This window comes from Zonotrichia albicollis, chromosome 9 (genome assembly GCF_047830755.1).
Source record: "Zonotrichia albicollis isolate bZonAlb1 chromosome 9, bZonAlb1.hap1, whole genome shotgun sequence".
Taxonomy (NCBI): Eukaryota; Metazoa; Chordata; class Aves; order Passeriformes; family Passerellidae; genus Zonotrichia; species Zonotrichia albicollis.
In genome coordinates, this window is record NC_133827.1 from 38233303 (window position 1) to 38249999 (window position 16697).

The following is a 16697-nucleotide window of genomic DNA, read 5'->3' on the forward strand; positions in this document are numbered from 1 at the left end:
AAAGTTCTTAAATACTTCCACTCTTGCAAGTTCCTTTTCATTTCTATACAACCCAGAATTATTAGGTACATATAACTGACAAAAATTCTAATTGAACTAAAAACTAATTTCTCTGGTTCTTCTGTAGTTTGCACATATTTCTAATATCAGCTTTGTTCACTGTAAGAATATAATTTCATTTAAGCAGTAACTGGTGAGTAACTGGATACGTCTCTCCTGATATGGGCTGGCACATCAGCTCTTTCTAAAGACCACTGTCAATCAGACCCTGCTGGAGTCAGTGAGGATGTACATGGACACATAAATGAAAAATACATCAATACATTTTCTGGAAGAACCAGCTGAGGTTTTGCTTGTATTGCTGTTTTTGCCAGTGGCAGGAGGAGGGGATAAAAGTTACAATATTTAAGGTGTAGCCTTAAAAAACCCCTACCTGTTATTGTCTTATAAAATCATACATTTGTTGTTATCATTACAAGTGTTTGAGTTAAAAATATTTTTTTATGAAAGGACGCAAGCCTTGAGTTTACATCCCTCCATTTAACAGGTTGAACTGGAAGCCAGGGAGTGTTTTACAGACCACCTTCCACTGCAGAGTGCCCAGGGACTGCTGGAGTGCCAGGAATCCCAGCTGCACAGTGCTCCTCCAGCAGAGCTGTTGGAACCTTGGAGCAGAAAGATAATCAGCAAAGACTGGCTGATAAGCCAAGGCTGAAGCAAAGTACTAGGTTGGTTTGGTGCTTTCTTTTTTTTCCATGGTCAGCAGTGCTTTTTCTGTTTTGCCATTTTGGTTGGTTGATCTGTATGTCACTAATTCACACACACTGATGCTGTATGTGTCTTTAAATTTTGAGAAATCAAAATGTTTATTCAAGCCTTTGCTGTGCTAGAGGAAAAAATACTGCATGGTTTTCCGTATAACATTGACAACAGGTTCTTCTTTACTCTGGACTGAAATAAAGATTTGCATCCTTATCCACAGGGAAATTAGTGGTTCAGGAAGAGTCTGGGAATGGTAGCAGAACTAATGTCTGTCTGGAAAAAAACAGACTTGGGTAAACTTGGGAATGGACAAAGGAAAGAACAGCATAAGGGCCAAATCAACAGAGTCATTGTTGTGGTACAGGTGATAGGAGGAGCAAACCCTTCCCAAAGAAAGAGGAGCCTGGCAACTGCAATAACCCCCCAAAGCCTAAACAAATGAGAAAGGAGAGGTGAGCTTTCTCTCCATATAGCATTTATTATTATACTGAAATTGCCATAGCAATAAAGCTACAGCTATTTATTATAGCATGAAGAGCTAATCAAAACCAACCATCAGAGGCAGCTGAACCCTGATGAACACTGGAGTTTGGAACTGGATGATCTTTAAGGTCCCTTTCAACTCAAACCATTCTGTAATTCTAAGAACACTCAGCCTCATAAAGTAGACTTGTTATTTTCCAGTGAATAATAAAGGGCTTAGGTAGAACATTACCATGGCAAGGTACCCAAACAAGAGCTGTATCTAGTTTTGGATGATTTCCTGTAAAATTTCTGATGTTGAAGGTGACCCAAAACACTGCACAACCAATCAACATTGTATGAGGGTAATTGGAAAGTTGAAAAGATGAGAAATTTCTAGAGAGTTTAAAAACTAGAGGTGATTTTAAAAAACAGAGTGGGTTATTTTTCTGTTTCACACTCAAAGGATAATTTAACATTCTGAAAACTTTTCTGTGGCAGAGTCACAATTGTATAAAGTCTTAGAATATAAAACTTTATGAAGTGGTTGGTGGCATGGGTATGGGTCAGTTTGAAATACCATCACCTTGTGAAACTATGTGCCTGTTCTTTTGTTTGTGCTCTGGATTAAAGTGACTGCCTGACTTGGACCTGGTGAGAATTCTGCACCACTTTTGTAATATTATAGAATTTTTTAGAGATTCTTCACCTGGGAAATTGATCAGAGAATTATCTTGTATTCCACATCATCACCATCGTCTGCAACCTACATGAGACCAGAAACCCAGGTTGTTGTAGGAAAGACAATCCATTTCTTCCTCTTCAGGACTTTCCTAAATCTGTTATTTATGATACAGGTCCATGTTGCAATATGCTTGTTATACCTTTTTATTAATCTTGTCTTTACTTTGGCACTATTAAAAAACATAAACTTAAATGGAAGTCTCTATCCCTAGGAGCCCAGACATTTACTGTAGATACAGATAAAAGCAGGAACTTCTACAACACCTCTTAAAAACATCCTCTTCTTTGTTAACTGCATCACTGCTATGGACTAATACAGCAATAGATGTTAAATGAAACATTTCTAATGATGCAACATTAAAACACATCATCTGCATCCCATTGTGATTTTAGTTGGATTGCAAAAAAAAAAATAATGCAGTGGTGGCACAGGCACCAGAAAGTTATTAGGAAGCAGAGTTCTGCTAGCTTTTTTAGGTACTTGTGTTTGCTCCCTGAACCCTCTTGCAGCTGGAATAAACAATAATTGTCCAAAACGAACATGAGAATCAGTAAGGCCTCAATCTTTACATATAAACACAATTCCTGAAAACACATCAAGCTCTGGAAATATTGGTCTATCTACTGATTCTGTGTACTTTTAAATTAATTTTACCTTTTATTTTCATTTTCTCTGAACTGTTTGTAGGGGACGAAACCTTCCTTACCAGTGGTATTTCCTCCATTAGACATAGAATTATGTCTGTTTAGGTAAATTCCTTTCCTGCCTATTTCACTTCACAGCTGTTTACCATTCAGGGCTTGTTGCACTTTGGCTGCTGCAGCACATCTCCCCCAGTACAGGAAGCTATGAAGCAATTCCTTTTGTCATTTTGGGCAGTATGTGCAAGGGATTGTATGTTTGGTGTTGTTTTTTGGGTTTTTTTAATTGCAGAAGCAATGCAAGACTGCCAACTTTGCATCCCAACTTGCTCAGCTTTTGACGTTGTTCATGTCTGACCCATTTACAAAAATAATCACACCCTTCAGAACCACATTTCAATCCTTCCTCCCTGGCATATGGGACTTGAAGTCAAGTTTTTCTGCTGTTACTTTAGAAAAACAAGTAAAGTTTCTTCATAATTGCCCTTAACAAGTCCGCGGTGTTTCAGGTGTGCTGCGTTTCCCCTCGGAAGGACAGCGGGTGACCGAGTGGCTTTGCAGCGACATCTCCTGGCCTGATTCCCCTGAGCAGTGTCAGAGATTCCTCTGCCAGGGTGGAGAAGGTCTCATGTGGATTGAGTCGAATATTTCACACAGAGAGGAGGTAGGATGCCATTAGAAAATCAAGTCATTACCTCTGTTTAATCAGGTAAGTGACATTGTCAACATGATTGTCAATTGTACAAAAGATAAGTTAGAAGTTGTTTTCATATCCTGAAAAGAATATAGATATTTGCCATTTCTCCAAAGGCTGCAAAGTTTGGACAGCATGGTAAGATGGACATCTAAGGTTGCTGTTGCAAACATCTAATCACACTTTATCTACTGCACAAATATTACAAAGACATAAAACAAATTATCTCTGGCTAAAGTAAAAAAAATAGAATATGGAAATAATTCCCCTCCTGGTGTTTAGCCACTCACCACCTAAACAGCTTCATACCTCTTGGTGTTTCAGTATTTGAGGCCACACAAACTAAACTAAGGGGAGAGAATCTAAAGTAGCAACATACAACAGGTCCACAATATACCAACCCTCAATTTCAGAACTAGATTTTGTCAAAGATATTTGTGTGTCCTCTGGAGTAAAGAAGAGTTCTTGAGGGAAGAGAGTGGAAGTGTACCAACTTCCAAAGTCTGCATGGAAAACCAGTGTAGGACCAAACCCCTAAAAAGGGAGCAAGGATAGTTCCCACAGGAATCACAATAAATGCTGGGGATTTGTCCTTAGCTAAAAGCTCTATTTCATGCCCTTTTTGCTGTGAGATAATGACTCATCAGTAGCAGAAGTGAGGGGAAACCATATTCTTCCAGGGAACAGGAAGCTCTCAGGCTCAACTGATGGCCTTTTCCAAAGAGAACACTGAAGGTGCTGCAGAGGGAAGGGCTCTCCATGCTCACCCAGGGGAGCCCATGGGAAGGGTGCTCTGGCAGAGGCTGGCAGGAGCCTGGTGGCTCTGAGGCTGCTGCCAGCAGGCAGTGTCACTGTCCCAGTGACTGGCCTTGGTGGCTGAGCCTGGTGACTCATCTCAGCTTGCAGTGACGAAAAGCAAATTCCAGCCCTGGTGACAAGAGTGCTTTGGAATAATTAAAATTGCTGTCACACATGGTATTTTCATGTTCAATCTGTGTATATTTATAAGCTGTATACCCTTGCCAGGCACTTCAAAAGGCTTGGTTCTGGAGCAGCAATGAATTAACTCAAATTGCTGAGTCTGGGATATATTTGTCTGTATTCTGTAGGCAGTTCCATACTGTCCCAATGAATTCCATATGAATGTTCTGCATAAGTTTTGTTCAACAGAAGCAGAAGTCAGCTATGTTTGGAAGCTGTGACCTTTCTATACAGTTTCTCAGTTGCCCATTGGAACACACAGTACAACATACAGTGCACTCTGAGTCTCTGACAGCTCTCAGTGATAACCTCGGACTTCAATGAAAAATTCAATTTACCTGTTAACTGTACTGGTATTCTTTTCAATGAATTGCACTTGAAAGTAATTGCACTAACCTATAGCTGCACTTCTGAATGCCTTTCATATACAGCCCTTGCATGCTGCATTGGCAACTTATTTCCTTCAGCCCCAGCCTTACAGAGGTTTCAGGCTGTAGCTTCTTCTCAAACACTTTGTAACTAGAGGTTCCTGGATTATTAAAAACACGTTATGTCCTGGATTTAGCTCAACTTTTCTGGAAAGCAATCATCTGGAAGTCAGCCTGGGATCCAGCTGTGTCACATGGATTTTCCCTGCTTTCTGAAACCATCTGTTCCACTGCTTGGGAGGTTTCTGGGTCCTGGGAGCAGGGGCTGTCCAGGGTGTCACCGCTGCTGTTGCAGTGCAGGGGGGAGGCCATGTCAGAGGGCTGCTCTGAGGGTTTCCCTGCAGCAGGAGGCAGGGGCACAGACAGAGGGACATTCATCATGTAGAACACATTGCCCAGACGTCGGGACACCTTTAAAGACAAAGGCACAATTGCAGCAATTACTTCTTGCTGTTGGAGCCATTAAACATCAGGCCTGACTCATCCCAGGCATTCCAAAGGGTTATTGAATTCTTGTGAAAACAAATCTTTTCCATTTTATATTTTTCTAGGCCCAGGTTGTGGAAGGAGCTTGTCAATACCCAGCTTAGGATCTCGGTATTGACAGCAGGATCCTCCTGCTCCCAAGGTGCTGCAGCACCCAGGGACAGAGGGGAGGCAAATGCCAGCCAGGAGTGGGGCAGGTGGTAGGAATGAGAGAAGAGTGAGAGAGTACAAGGGGTTAAAGAAAAGGAAAAGAACCAGCAACAACAGAAACATAGAGAATTGATATTAGTGGATGAAATGAAGGGCAGAAAACTGCAAACTGAGAGGGAGAGTCTGTTACTGAAAAATGTCATGTTCCTTACTGTCTCTCTGTGTGCCATGGTAACATGCAGGAAAGCAAAAGAAAACTTTGCTGGAGTGATTTATTTTCTCCCAATATTGTGGCAGTTACCAGTGAAAAAAAAGTGCTTTAGTTTGGAAAAATTCCCTCCTGTCATCTTCTGGCACTTCCATGTCTCTGTGACTCACCATCTTGGCATACATTTAATGTTCATACCTGAGAGCGGATTTTTAATGCTGGTCCGAGTTTTAATCCCATTGTATCCAGGAGATGCTCCTCTGTTAGCAGTGGAAGTGTTTCTCCATCAATAGCATGGTCTTTAAATATCTGATGAAAGGATAAAACACATCATAGTGTGCTAAAATAGACATTGGTTGTTATTTTCCATGCTTAACCCTGATGCATAAACAATAAAAAGAAGAAATAATAATTTTCCTGGCTTATCTTTGTATCGATCTTCTAACTGCACAAAGAAAATTACTATTATACTTGTAATTTTGGGACAATCAACTATCCTCCCACACTTACATTTGCTTGCTGACATTTAAATCTAGATGGTCCTAAAGACCTGAAAAAGTGGTGAATGTTTATAATCACCTGGGCATAGTCTGAGCAGCCTGGGAGGCTGCCAATGAAGTTGTGCACATCATCAACTGTCCACTTGCGAATGTCTTCGACAGAAGAAATGTCTTCTCCATTCAGGATCAGGCCATGGGCTCCTTTGAGGAGGAAACACAGAAGTTATCTTGGTAGAATTTTGCTGGCAAATCAGAGGAAATCATTGTTATCATGAGAATTTTTACACCTTTTGAGAACCTAATCTATTAACAGCAGGGTGTAGCCACTTGCAGATACAGGAGTCCTAGGCATGAAATCACCAGGTCCAGAGCAGAATCTGGTTCTGAAGGGGTTTTTTATGTGGCTTCTTTTGTTTACTGCTGGCACTGTACCTACCAGTGACTACACATGCAAATCATGCTGCAGGACTTCTCTAATGAGTGCATTATCCAGTGCTTTTTCTTCTTTGGACTTTACTGTTACTTTAATTTGACTAATATTTCAGTAGAACAGATCCAAGTCTTTGCTAGTCCATGGTGCCTAGTGTGAGTTAGGACACAGAGAATAGTTGTGGGCTGAAAAGACAGGCTAACTCACAACTTCATTCAGCAATTTTGTTTTTTTAAATTGAAATTCCTTTTTAAGACATGAACTGAATACAGATATTACTGTTTGCAGCATTAGTATTCTACTTTTAGTTGCAATGACTCTACCAAAAATTCACTTAAAACAGAGGGAAGAATTGAGAGACCAAATCATTAAAACCAGATTATATCAACATATCACTCTAATCTGGAGATCTGACAAACCTGAGGGTAGCAATGGGTTGTTGGGCACTGGAAATCCATATGGTAATGCTGAGAATGGGATTGCAGAAGGGTACAGGTACTTGTCATCAAAAGCAGCACAGGAGCTGTTGGCTTCCTTCTCATTTGTGTTGCTGCAGCTGGTGGTTTCAGTTGGAATTTCATGAGTAGCACAGTTTTTTCTCAAGCCTTGTTCAAACTCTTTGCAGTTCTTGGCAACCACAGCCGGCTCAGTCTGGTTTTTGCTCTGCTCATGTTTGTTTGGTGTCTCCACCTCTACTTCCTTCTTGTCCTCTTTCTCCTCATCCACTGCAGCTGAGGCAGAGTCGGTGGATTTGTCGTCTGCCTGGTTCTTTGCGCCGTTGGCGCTGCCCTCGGCACTTTTGTGATTTGCAGCTCTCCTCCCTGGGCGGCGCCCCCTCTCCCTCTGCAGGCTGGTGACTGGCGGGTAGGGGCTGCCTGCCATGAGCATGCTGTTGCCATGGATCTCGTCCAGGGTGGTCCTGTGCACGTACAGGTCGTTGGCAAGGTGCCCTTCAGGGAGTCTGTGCCTGCCCCGGAAAGCGATGGGACTCGCTGGCATCCCGTGGTAAAGGAAAGGGGCTTCCAGGCCCAGGAGTCCTTTCCGATGGGCTTTCTCCATTTCCTTTTGCTGGAAAATAGCACTCATCTCCATTTCCATTCTAAGAGACACACAGAGCACGAGCAGTTAGGGCAGCTCAGTTCCTTCGTCACCTTTTTTTATTCAGCAGCAGAATAAAACAGATAAATGAATAGGCAAAGAGTAATGCTTGTTTTGTCTCTCCCCTATATTGCTGTGTGAGAGAGGGTACAAACTGCAGATGGAATGGCAAACCTGGCTGTATTTAATGTGCTGCCATTACAGATAGTAAGCTAAAAGAAAGGGAAAACACGTCTTACATGTCATGGTTCTGGAAAACATTTCAGACAAAAATTGTTATTTGCATATTGGCAATCCAGACATGAGGATTATATTCACATTTGGAAAATAGTCTCCAGAGTCTAGGGGTTGAAGACTAAAGAAAATAATTGATTTATATTGTCACTCAGAAATTTGTAGCAAAACCTGCAGAATTCCAGTGATATTGTAAATTATAAAGAACAAGAATGACATTATCTATGGAACCTGTGCATGCATTCAGAGTAAGCTAATGCTAAGTCTCTTGAGTAACCCTCCACAGTGCCTGGCACCTGAGCAAGGTCCTGAGAGTGTGAAAGGGTGAGATCCTGGTGGGAAGTGTTCAACTGATCTCCTTCCTTCTGGATGAATGCTCCAGAGTCTGTGCCAGCTTCCTGCTCCTGTCATAGTGGATGGGAGGGATTGCCAGTGGGATACAGAGAATACAAGTATTTGCATTGTATTTGTAATAGTAGTATTTGTCTCTGCTGTAGCAACCTTTGCTGGCAGCACCTTTCTCTGGAGGCAGGTGAGTGATCAAACAGAAAGGTGAAGCTCCTAGAGGAGCTTTGAGGAGCTTTCAGTGGGATTTCTGCATCTTTGGAAAAGAGCCTGTGAGGTAAAGCACTTTAAAGTGCATCAAAATAGGTTTCTTAACACTGCAATGAGTATAACAGGTCACAGAGAGTCTGATCTTCAGGAGAGTGTAAAATTGTCAGAAAACAGTTTGGGCAAAGCTATCTATACAGATTTTTGGTATGAGGAGGAATTTTTTGATCACACCATTCAGGGCTTTTTCTCTGCCTTCTTTTAATCTTTGAGACAACCTCCAACTTGTTGACTTTCTGCTTTCAGAGACACAAAGGAAGTGTTTTGTCTGTGTACTGTGTCCTTGTGCGTTTTGCCTGATTGTCATTACTCCCACCCAGCTCTTGAGGTGACAATAAACAGCAGAAAACATTACATTCCTGCCTCCTCCTCCAGCTGAGATAGTGTGTTCCTGTCAGGAGCAGCAAACAGAGCTTTGGGATGAGGCAGAGTCCCTTGGAGAACAAGGATTTGAACCCAGGTGCTCAGCAGCACAGTGCAGGAGATTGCAACCAAGTGCAGGATGTTGTCAGCATCTGGTTTCTGGAACAGCTGAAAGGAGCAATTTCTACCCTAAAGGGGACCTGTGTGAACACAGTGGAAATTGTCAGGGTGGCAGAAAGCTGGGGTAAAAAGTTTCTAAGATGTTGGTGAGCTGTTTCATGTTGGATTTTTGCTGTTTGGGGGGCTGAGGGAAGAGCCTGAACAGGTAGGACCAGCTCTGATGTGGCTGTGGGTGTATGACATGGCCATGTTTGCTGCTTGTTGTTTCACTGGTTTTTCTCAGGGTTTTTGCCATGTGGCAAGAACTATAGGAAATGCATTGCTGGTACAAATCTTGTGCTTGGAGGAGTTCAGTAATCAAGCTTTGCTGACTTAAGAGCTCAAAACACTTCCGTCATAATTTTTTTCTGATGATTGTACAGAACTTGTCTGTTCTTTGCTCTTACTCTCACTGTGAGAGGGGCACTCCCACTGAGTAGTGTAGCTCAGAGCAGGAGTGGTTGGGGTTAGGATTCCTCTGTGGAAATGGTGTGGCCATGAGGGAGGGCTCTGCTGGTCTTTTAACCAGCTACAGACTACATTGAAACTGATACAAATAACTGGATTTCCTACAGTCACTCTGCTATTCCAACTCTTAGGTCAAACTAGGAAATCTGCCCACCCTGCTAGGGTGGAGGCACAGCTGCCTGTCCCAAGGGCACAGCTACAGGCCTGAAGTGTTGTGTGTGATATCACACAGCTGCAAAGTTGGAATTTGTTTCTGAACCTTTGTAACTTCAGGGTGTTTGGATCTGCAGTTCAAGGGCTGTGGCTGTAGCTTGTTCTTTTCCTTAACCAAGCTAAGGGGTTTGTTTATTTTTGTTACATCATTTTAAGAATAAAAGCAAAATAATATGAGCAGAAAGTAGTAGCTTCAGGCCTTAATTGATAAGGGCCCTCTGCTTCTTTGTGTGACTTGAGAAACAATCTCCATCACTTTGCTGCTTTAATCCTGGCATGCACCTCAGAGCAAAGCTTGCTATTGATTACCTGGCAATATTTTGCTTTTGAACCAGTTCTTGTCTTCTGGCCACAGCTTCCATGGATTCTGGTTGCAGAAAGCTGTATCCTTAGAGGGGAGGAGAATAAAAAAATCTTTAAAATTCTCTGGTTTTCTCATGCAAATGCACAACCCCCAAAGCAGTGCAGAGACACTTTTAAAAACTTTGTAAGTCTTCAGCTGTGGGCTTCACTAGGAAAGTGAAGGGTTTCAAGCTAAATCCTATTTGTTGTCATTGTTTTGGTGGCAATATGTAGAAAGAACATGAAGTCCATGATCAGGTGTTTTCAGGATCAGATCTGTAGATAGGAATACCTGCCATTAACCACAAAGGGTGGTTTTATTTGGTGACATATGCCTTTGAAGTACATATCACTGCTCAGAAAATAATAGCCCTCAGCTGAGCAAAGCAAACCTGCTCCTTCACAACTGCTTTCAGCCTGCAGGCTGTGTAATTTTAAATTACATTTCCTCTTGAGATCCGTGTTAAGGCAGGGAAAGAAGCCAAAATCAGAAGTTTTTCTTGGTGTATTGATGTGACATTGAAAATACATTCACTCATCTCAAAAAAAACTCTTTGAGTTCATTTTGTATAAAGTAATGTGTAAATTTTTGTGCAGCATGACATGAATTCCATAGTGGTGTCCAGCCTTCCCCTTGGAGCTGTGCCCTCTAATTTTCAGCTTTAATTTAAAAGGACTTGCATTTGCCTTACATGAATTCAGTGGCATGTAGTATTATCATTAGAGGTTATGATATGTATAAAGCAGCCAACACTCATTTAAGAACAAGAGTAAATTGTTGTGTAAAAGTGTTGATGAGGAGCTATTTTTTAGCTGTAGCCTTTTGTTTGGATGTTAAAGGGCCTAGAAAATACAAAAAGAAAAGGAGGGGAAAAAACATGCAAAAGACTGAGAACTGTATTTAACAAAGGATAAAATGGACTTGCTTAGATCTAAACTGGCACAGGCTGCCTCCTTTTAGTGAGACTGTTTTTCTAAATAAAATAAACTAAACTGTTATTGACACTACATATATACCTATGGAAAACTAACAGGTGCAGTTGGCTTTCTGGTCCATCCCACTTTTGAGGATGCAGAGGGTGCTTTGTTACCTGGGCCTGGGTAGACACGGTTGGACAGCAGGTTGGGCATGTTGGGGTGCTGTGGGACTGCGGGTCCCAGGTGGGATGCTATGTGGATTTGCCTGGGGTCAGCTGAGGCCATCATTTCAGTTGAAGGCAGCAGATCTCTGGAAGGAAGAAAACCCATTCAGATATGCAGAGGATATTTATTAGTTAAGAATAACTAAAGGTCTTTATAACCTCGGGGACAGCACACAGTGATGAACTGCAGTGCTGGGACAGGAATTAGTTCCCCGGTACCTCTCCACCAGTCGCGGCTCGAACTGGGCGGGGATCGCCTGCATCCTCTGCTGGCCCGGCCCCATCAGCTGCGGGTTTACTGCCATCAGCTGGTTCCTCATCAGCATCTCCTGCCGCTGCCGCAGCTCTGCAAGGCACACACAGTTCTGCTCTCAGAGGGGTAAGTTAGGAAGTGATTCTGGCTGCGGTATAACCTTAGCAGAAAAAAATGTTTTGTTTTGTTTCCTCTAGAGCAATTCACACCTTTTTTTTAATAGCAGCAACAGAAAACATGTTTTCACTGACACCTGAACTACTTCGTTTAAATAATGTAGATTTATTCAATCAAACTGCAGCAAAAATAAATAGGATGTGCTCAGTCAAGTGTATCAAAGGACAAATTACAATGAATAATAATTTACATAATACTGTGAAACAGAAGATAGCCATGGATGTTCAGTTCTCTGCTTGAGAGGGTTTTAATTTCTAATACAGATTCATTTTAAGAAAAATCTTACTAGGTGGAACCTGCATTGTCATGAGAAAGCAGCTCTAGGAAAAAAGCCCACAATGGTGAACCAGAACATCGTAATGTCCAGCTGTGGCTTTGTTCTGAGTTCTTTTGTGCCATTTACTTGTCTTTCAGATGTTCAGCATCTCTTAATCAAATACTGAATTCCAAGAGCCCTCTGTGTTAATTTTTAATTACTTTAAGCAAAATACTTCTGCAGTTACTCCTAAGATAAATCTGAAATAACCTTTTAAAGACATCAAACCTGCTACTGGCTGTTCCTTGTAGGTGGTAGAAAAACCACAAAAGCACAGTGCAGGGGGGCTCCTTGCTGCTCACCTCCTGCTGCCATGCCGCCTGCCAGCCGGTACAGGTGCTTTTCCTCCAGGGCTCCCTGTTCCCCCAGGATGGACATCTTCCTCATGTGCTCCCGGGGAGTCATGCTGCAGGGGGACAGCAACAGCTCTGCTGCTCTAAAGAACCAAAGCAGCAGCGCCAAGGAGAGGAACGAGACATTCAACAAGGAGAAACAGAGAAGGTTATGCAAGTTGTTTCCCAGCTAAGCAGGTCACAGCTGGACCCTTCCATGCCTGTGTGTTGTAGCGTTTTCAGGACAATGCAAATATTGCCCTTGCTTACACTGACTTCTTGGATCCTACAATGCAAGGAAAATCAAGGTACTGTAAAATCACACCTGCTCAAAAAGAGGTAATTAAGCCCAAGCCTTTTCCTTCAGCCCCTGGTGTGTCTGAGAGCAGTGATGTACTCATACTTAGGAAGGCAGGTGTCTTTGGTTTAATTTCAGAATTGTAGCAGTTTGGAGCCCTGTCTACTGTAAACTAAGTGAAGCAGATGGAAATAAATTATAGAAATTATCTGTTCCAAATGACATCAGCCCCTTAAGGCTGCCAAATTGAAGTAAAAAAGGTAAAAGAATATGCTTTGTAGTGATGAAAACAGTGATAAAACTGGTAACACTCAGATCAATTTTATATATATATTAATTAATATATGTCATTAATATATACATAATTAATAATTTCAAAGGAAGCAACTCCTATAACCCAGAGCCAAGATGTTAAAGAGTTATCCTGTATGAAATGCTTTGAGTTGAGGAGTTGGCAGAAGGAGCGGGCTGGCTCTGAAGGCAGCATCAGGAGCATCTGTACATTCATCTCATGCTAGACTTGCACAGCAAATGATTAGATTTGAAATTTTTCTTTAAGTAAGGAGTTGAATTTCCACCCCCATTTAGCTCTGATGAAGTGGATTCTTTCTGTCTCCTGAAAGAAGGAAAATGTACTGCTGAAGTGTTCTCATCCTGCAGATAGAGAATTACAGCTCCAGGAGTTCAGCCAGCATTTGGTAGAGGTAACAGTGAGGGAAATGCAAAGGCAGGAACAATGCTCCTTATCCAAAAATGAGATAAAAGTGAGGTCTTGTGTTGCATTACCCAAGCCATTTATAAATTAGATGTATCATTGTAACTTTATTGATTTTGCCCTATTGATAAGTTTAAAATAATTCAAGTGATAGATATCAATCTAATTCACGTGCCTAAGAAATTTACCATTTCTGTGGTATGAGGGAGATGTTTGGTCTCAAAATGAGTTTACCAACAGGTAAAAAGTGAGTAATTTCAGCCATTTACACTGAAAGTAGAGGCTGAACTTAGACCATACCTCTGGTGCTCCCTCTAAAGAAGTGCTTTACATTTGTAAGAGTAGATGTTGGATTCTGTGTTGGCCAAGACTCAGGTCTTCCTGGCAACAGACAAGTCTGTCAAATCCCAGACCAGCACCACGGCCTTTGTTCTGGATATTTGTATCTGAACATGTTTCCATTGGCTTTTTTTTTAGGATACTTTAGACTTAAAGCGATTTAGGCTGCTGGGTGCCTCGTGAAGAGCATTTGAGCTGCCAAAGTGCTTCTGAGCTGCTAAAGCATTTTAAAGCTCAGGACTAAAGCGATTTAGTGCTGGACTAAACTTTTCAACAGCTCAAAAAATAGGTGGTAACTGGGATGGTGGTTATTTGCCATACAATATTGTTCAGTGAGCCATTTAGGTGTTTTTCTTTTTTGGAGAGAGACTCTGTCTGGAATACTCTACAAAACAAACTGAAATGTTAAACTTCATGCTGCCCTTCTTAGAGCCTGGCCTTTGGCCTTTATCTGGCTCTTTTTTTTCTGGAGAAACCTGGTCTACTCAAAGATGTCAGTGCTTATTGCAGGGGCATTGGACTAGATGGCCTTAAAGGTCCCTTCCATTCCAAACTGTTCTGAGATTCTGTGAAGGTGCATTAGAGGTTCAGATAGCATAATGGAAAAAAGACTCAGGAAATTTTAACCTCTTTATTCTAGTAAATCAGGGAAAAAATAAAATGATTAGTGAGTTTTAATACTGACACATTTTTGTCTCTCCCATGACTGACACGTTGCACCACTTTTGCATTTTAGGAACTGCTAGAATGTGTCAGTCTCCTGCTTAAATCAAAGTTGTAAATGTGGTTCTGGAGAAATGTCCCTTTGTGGGAAAAAGACACACAAGTAAAAGACACTTTCTTTATCAGGCCTTCCTAGAACTTCTATGCTTGACTGAAATTGTATGATGCATCTTTAAGTTGTAAAATCCTGGAAAACCTGGTGGGAAAAGAGCCATCTGTTCTGGCCCCAATCCCTCCTGTGGGATCCCAGATACCCTGCCTGTTCTGACAGACATCCATCCAAAAGCAAGCAGCAGTAAGTGGTTAGAAACCAGTAGCACCAGTATCACTGGGGTGTGCTCTGTGTAGTCTGTTGTTCCCAAAATAAGTCTGGATTTTGTGTTGGATATGAAGGCTGATACAGTGGCTGTTGACAGGCAGTCTCACTGCCTCCTTTCAGGGATTAAGCAGAAACTATGTAAGAACTTTCTTTAAAACTTCTATTTAAATATGAGGTTTTCTTTTAAATGTTGCCATTTTTCCCAGAATGTAGAGTACTGATGACAGCAGCATCCACAGCAAAGTGACCCATATTTACTGATAATTATTGTCCACCAGATGATCAAGATTCACAGATCACCATTTCAGACAATGAGCATCAGATAAAAAAACATCCTGCAAAGGCAGACAATGTGGTCTTTTGGTTTCACATAGAAAAGATCTAGTATTGAAAAATCATGGAATAATATGATTTAAAAGTTCTTTGGTATCTTCTTCCTCTAAAGCTGTAGCTTACTGCTTCCACTGACCCACTTTTTGAATCATCATAAGCCGAAAGGAAGGTTTGATTCCTTTGTGAGGTTTTCACTGGAGTTGCATCATGAAATCATTCTGGTTTTTTCATTAGTGTGCTAATCAGTCCTATCTAACTTATCTTGAATTTCTTCTCAGATACATAAAAATAACTGTGGTATTTGTGATATAAATTTGAGCTGTTATTTCTACCATAATTCTAATCTCTTGCTGCAAGTTGAATGGCAAAATATCCATACGGTTCAAACTTAGTTTAAAGGACATGTTTTGTATGTGTGTGTGTTATCTGTATTAAATTACTTCTTTATTTCTCTGAATTTCCTGTTAGTGAAATATTGAAAAGATCAGGTGGGATAAATAGCTTAATAACCTAATATAAAGATTTGTTTGTAACTCTGTGTCAGGAGGAAGTACTGAACCTGACTAATCCATGTTAGTCCATTTGGTAAAACATCTTTTTCAGTTACTTAGCTGGGGTTCTGACCTGCAGGTCAAATTTAGGGTAGTTTAGGTTCATACTATTTTCATAACAAGTCACATATTAGAAACCACAGCAGCTGAGGAGGATCTGTGAGGGAACAGGGAAAGTACACTTCTGATACATTTATTAGCTGGGATTTGAGAGGAGCTCAAAATCTGGCATCAGGGTTCATATAAATTCATACACACCAGCTGTCCAGCGTTAGATTCATATATGGCTCTTCTCTGATCCTATTGCACAAATCCTGGCTGTACAGCACATTACAGGGATGAAGACAAGTTAATCTCTGCCTTTAGAGTCTTACCCTTAGCAAACCCTTCTTGGCAGCAGGCAGAACCACTCACCCAGGACTAATTCTGTCTCAATTTATTAGATGAGAAGTGGCAAGACACGAACTTTATGAACCAGGAGCCTTTGCAAATCTAATAATGCAACAATTAAAAAATGTCTATAGCAGTCTATGTGTTAATGTTATAAATTGTATTGGCAAAATATGGTTTAGTCATATGTAATATAGAATTGTTGGAAGACTTGTTTTTTTAGTTAAATGCATTGAAATTTCATTTACAAATATGCATTTATATACATCAAACACATGGAATTAGCATTCTTTAAAGTCCATGTTTAGTGAACTACAACAAGTGTCTCCACAGACTGGAAGCTGAGTATTGTTTAAAATGCTCAGGTAAATTTGTGTCAGCTGAATCAGTCAAATACATATTGTGTAAGAGGAAAATGTATTCATGCTTATGAGAGAAACCTCTGAATGAAGACATACATAATCCTATTTGCATTTCCATTGGCTTCCCTTTTAGAAAAAGCTGGCCTGATTGCTTGAGAAATCAGGTACTGTTTTAAAAAATAGATAAATATTCCAATATTATTAATAGTCCTAATGTTATTAGTTATTGGATCAAGGGTTCTTGATCTGAATCTATGCTGAGGGTCATAAAACTAGAGATTGTAATTGTTCCAAAATCCACAATCAGAAAAATAAATCACTTTTGGACAGGAAAAAAGCAATTATGTTAGCATTACGTCATACAGGAGCATGAAATATGTCTTCTTAATTGGAGCAAGGTACCACTGGGGAGGCTGTGGGGCTGAATTCTAATCCTAGATATGTGGGCACAGACTGCTCAGAGACTGAGAT

At 41.0% G+C, this 16697-nt stretch overlaps 2 protein-coding genes across 2 annotated transcripts in view; one reads left to right on the plus strand and one right to left on the minus strand.

Annotated features, from left to right (window-relative positions):
• Positions 1-12269, minus strand: SAMD7 (sterile alpha motif domain containing 7). Its single transcript, XM_005484931.4, has 8 exons — positions 12167-12269; positions 11338-11464; positions 11068-11204; positions 9944-10022; positions 6907-7586; positions 6137-6258; positions 5756-5866; positions 1-5124 (listed from the first exon to the last, which is right to left on the minus strand). The coding sequence occupies exons 1-8, from the start codon at positions 12267-12269 to the stop codon at positions 4852-4854; spliced, it is 1632 nt and encodes a 543-aa protein (XP_005484988.2). The 3' UTR covers positions 1-4851.
• The window catches only part of LRRC31 (leucine rich repeat containing 31), a 26422-nt gene continuing 20714 nt past the window's right edge, over positions 10990-16697 (plus strand). Inside the window, exon 1 of the mRNA XM_074547460.1 lies at positions 10990-11497. The gene's annotated coding sequence lies outside the window, so the exon portion shown is untranslated. The remainder of the gene's footprint in view (positions 11498-16697) is intronic.

Coding starts and splice junctions, on each gene's coding strand:
- SAMD7 (XM_005484931.4), bottom strand. CDS start 12,269: ATGACTCCCCGGGAGCACATGAGGAAGATGTCCATCCTGGGGGAACAG. Junction 10,023..11,067: donor CCGTGTCTACCCAGGCCCAG/GTAACAAAGCAC, acceptor CTCCCCTCTAAG/GATACAGCTTTCTGCAACCA. Junction 5,125..5,755: donor CATTAAAAATCCGCTCTCAG/GTATGAACATTA, acceptor TTGTCTTTAAAG/GTGTCCCGACGTCTGGGCAA.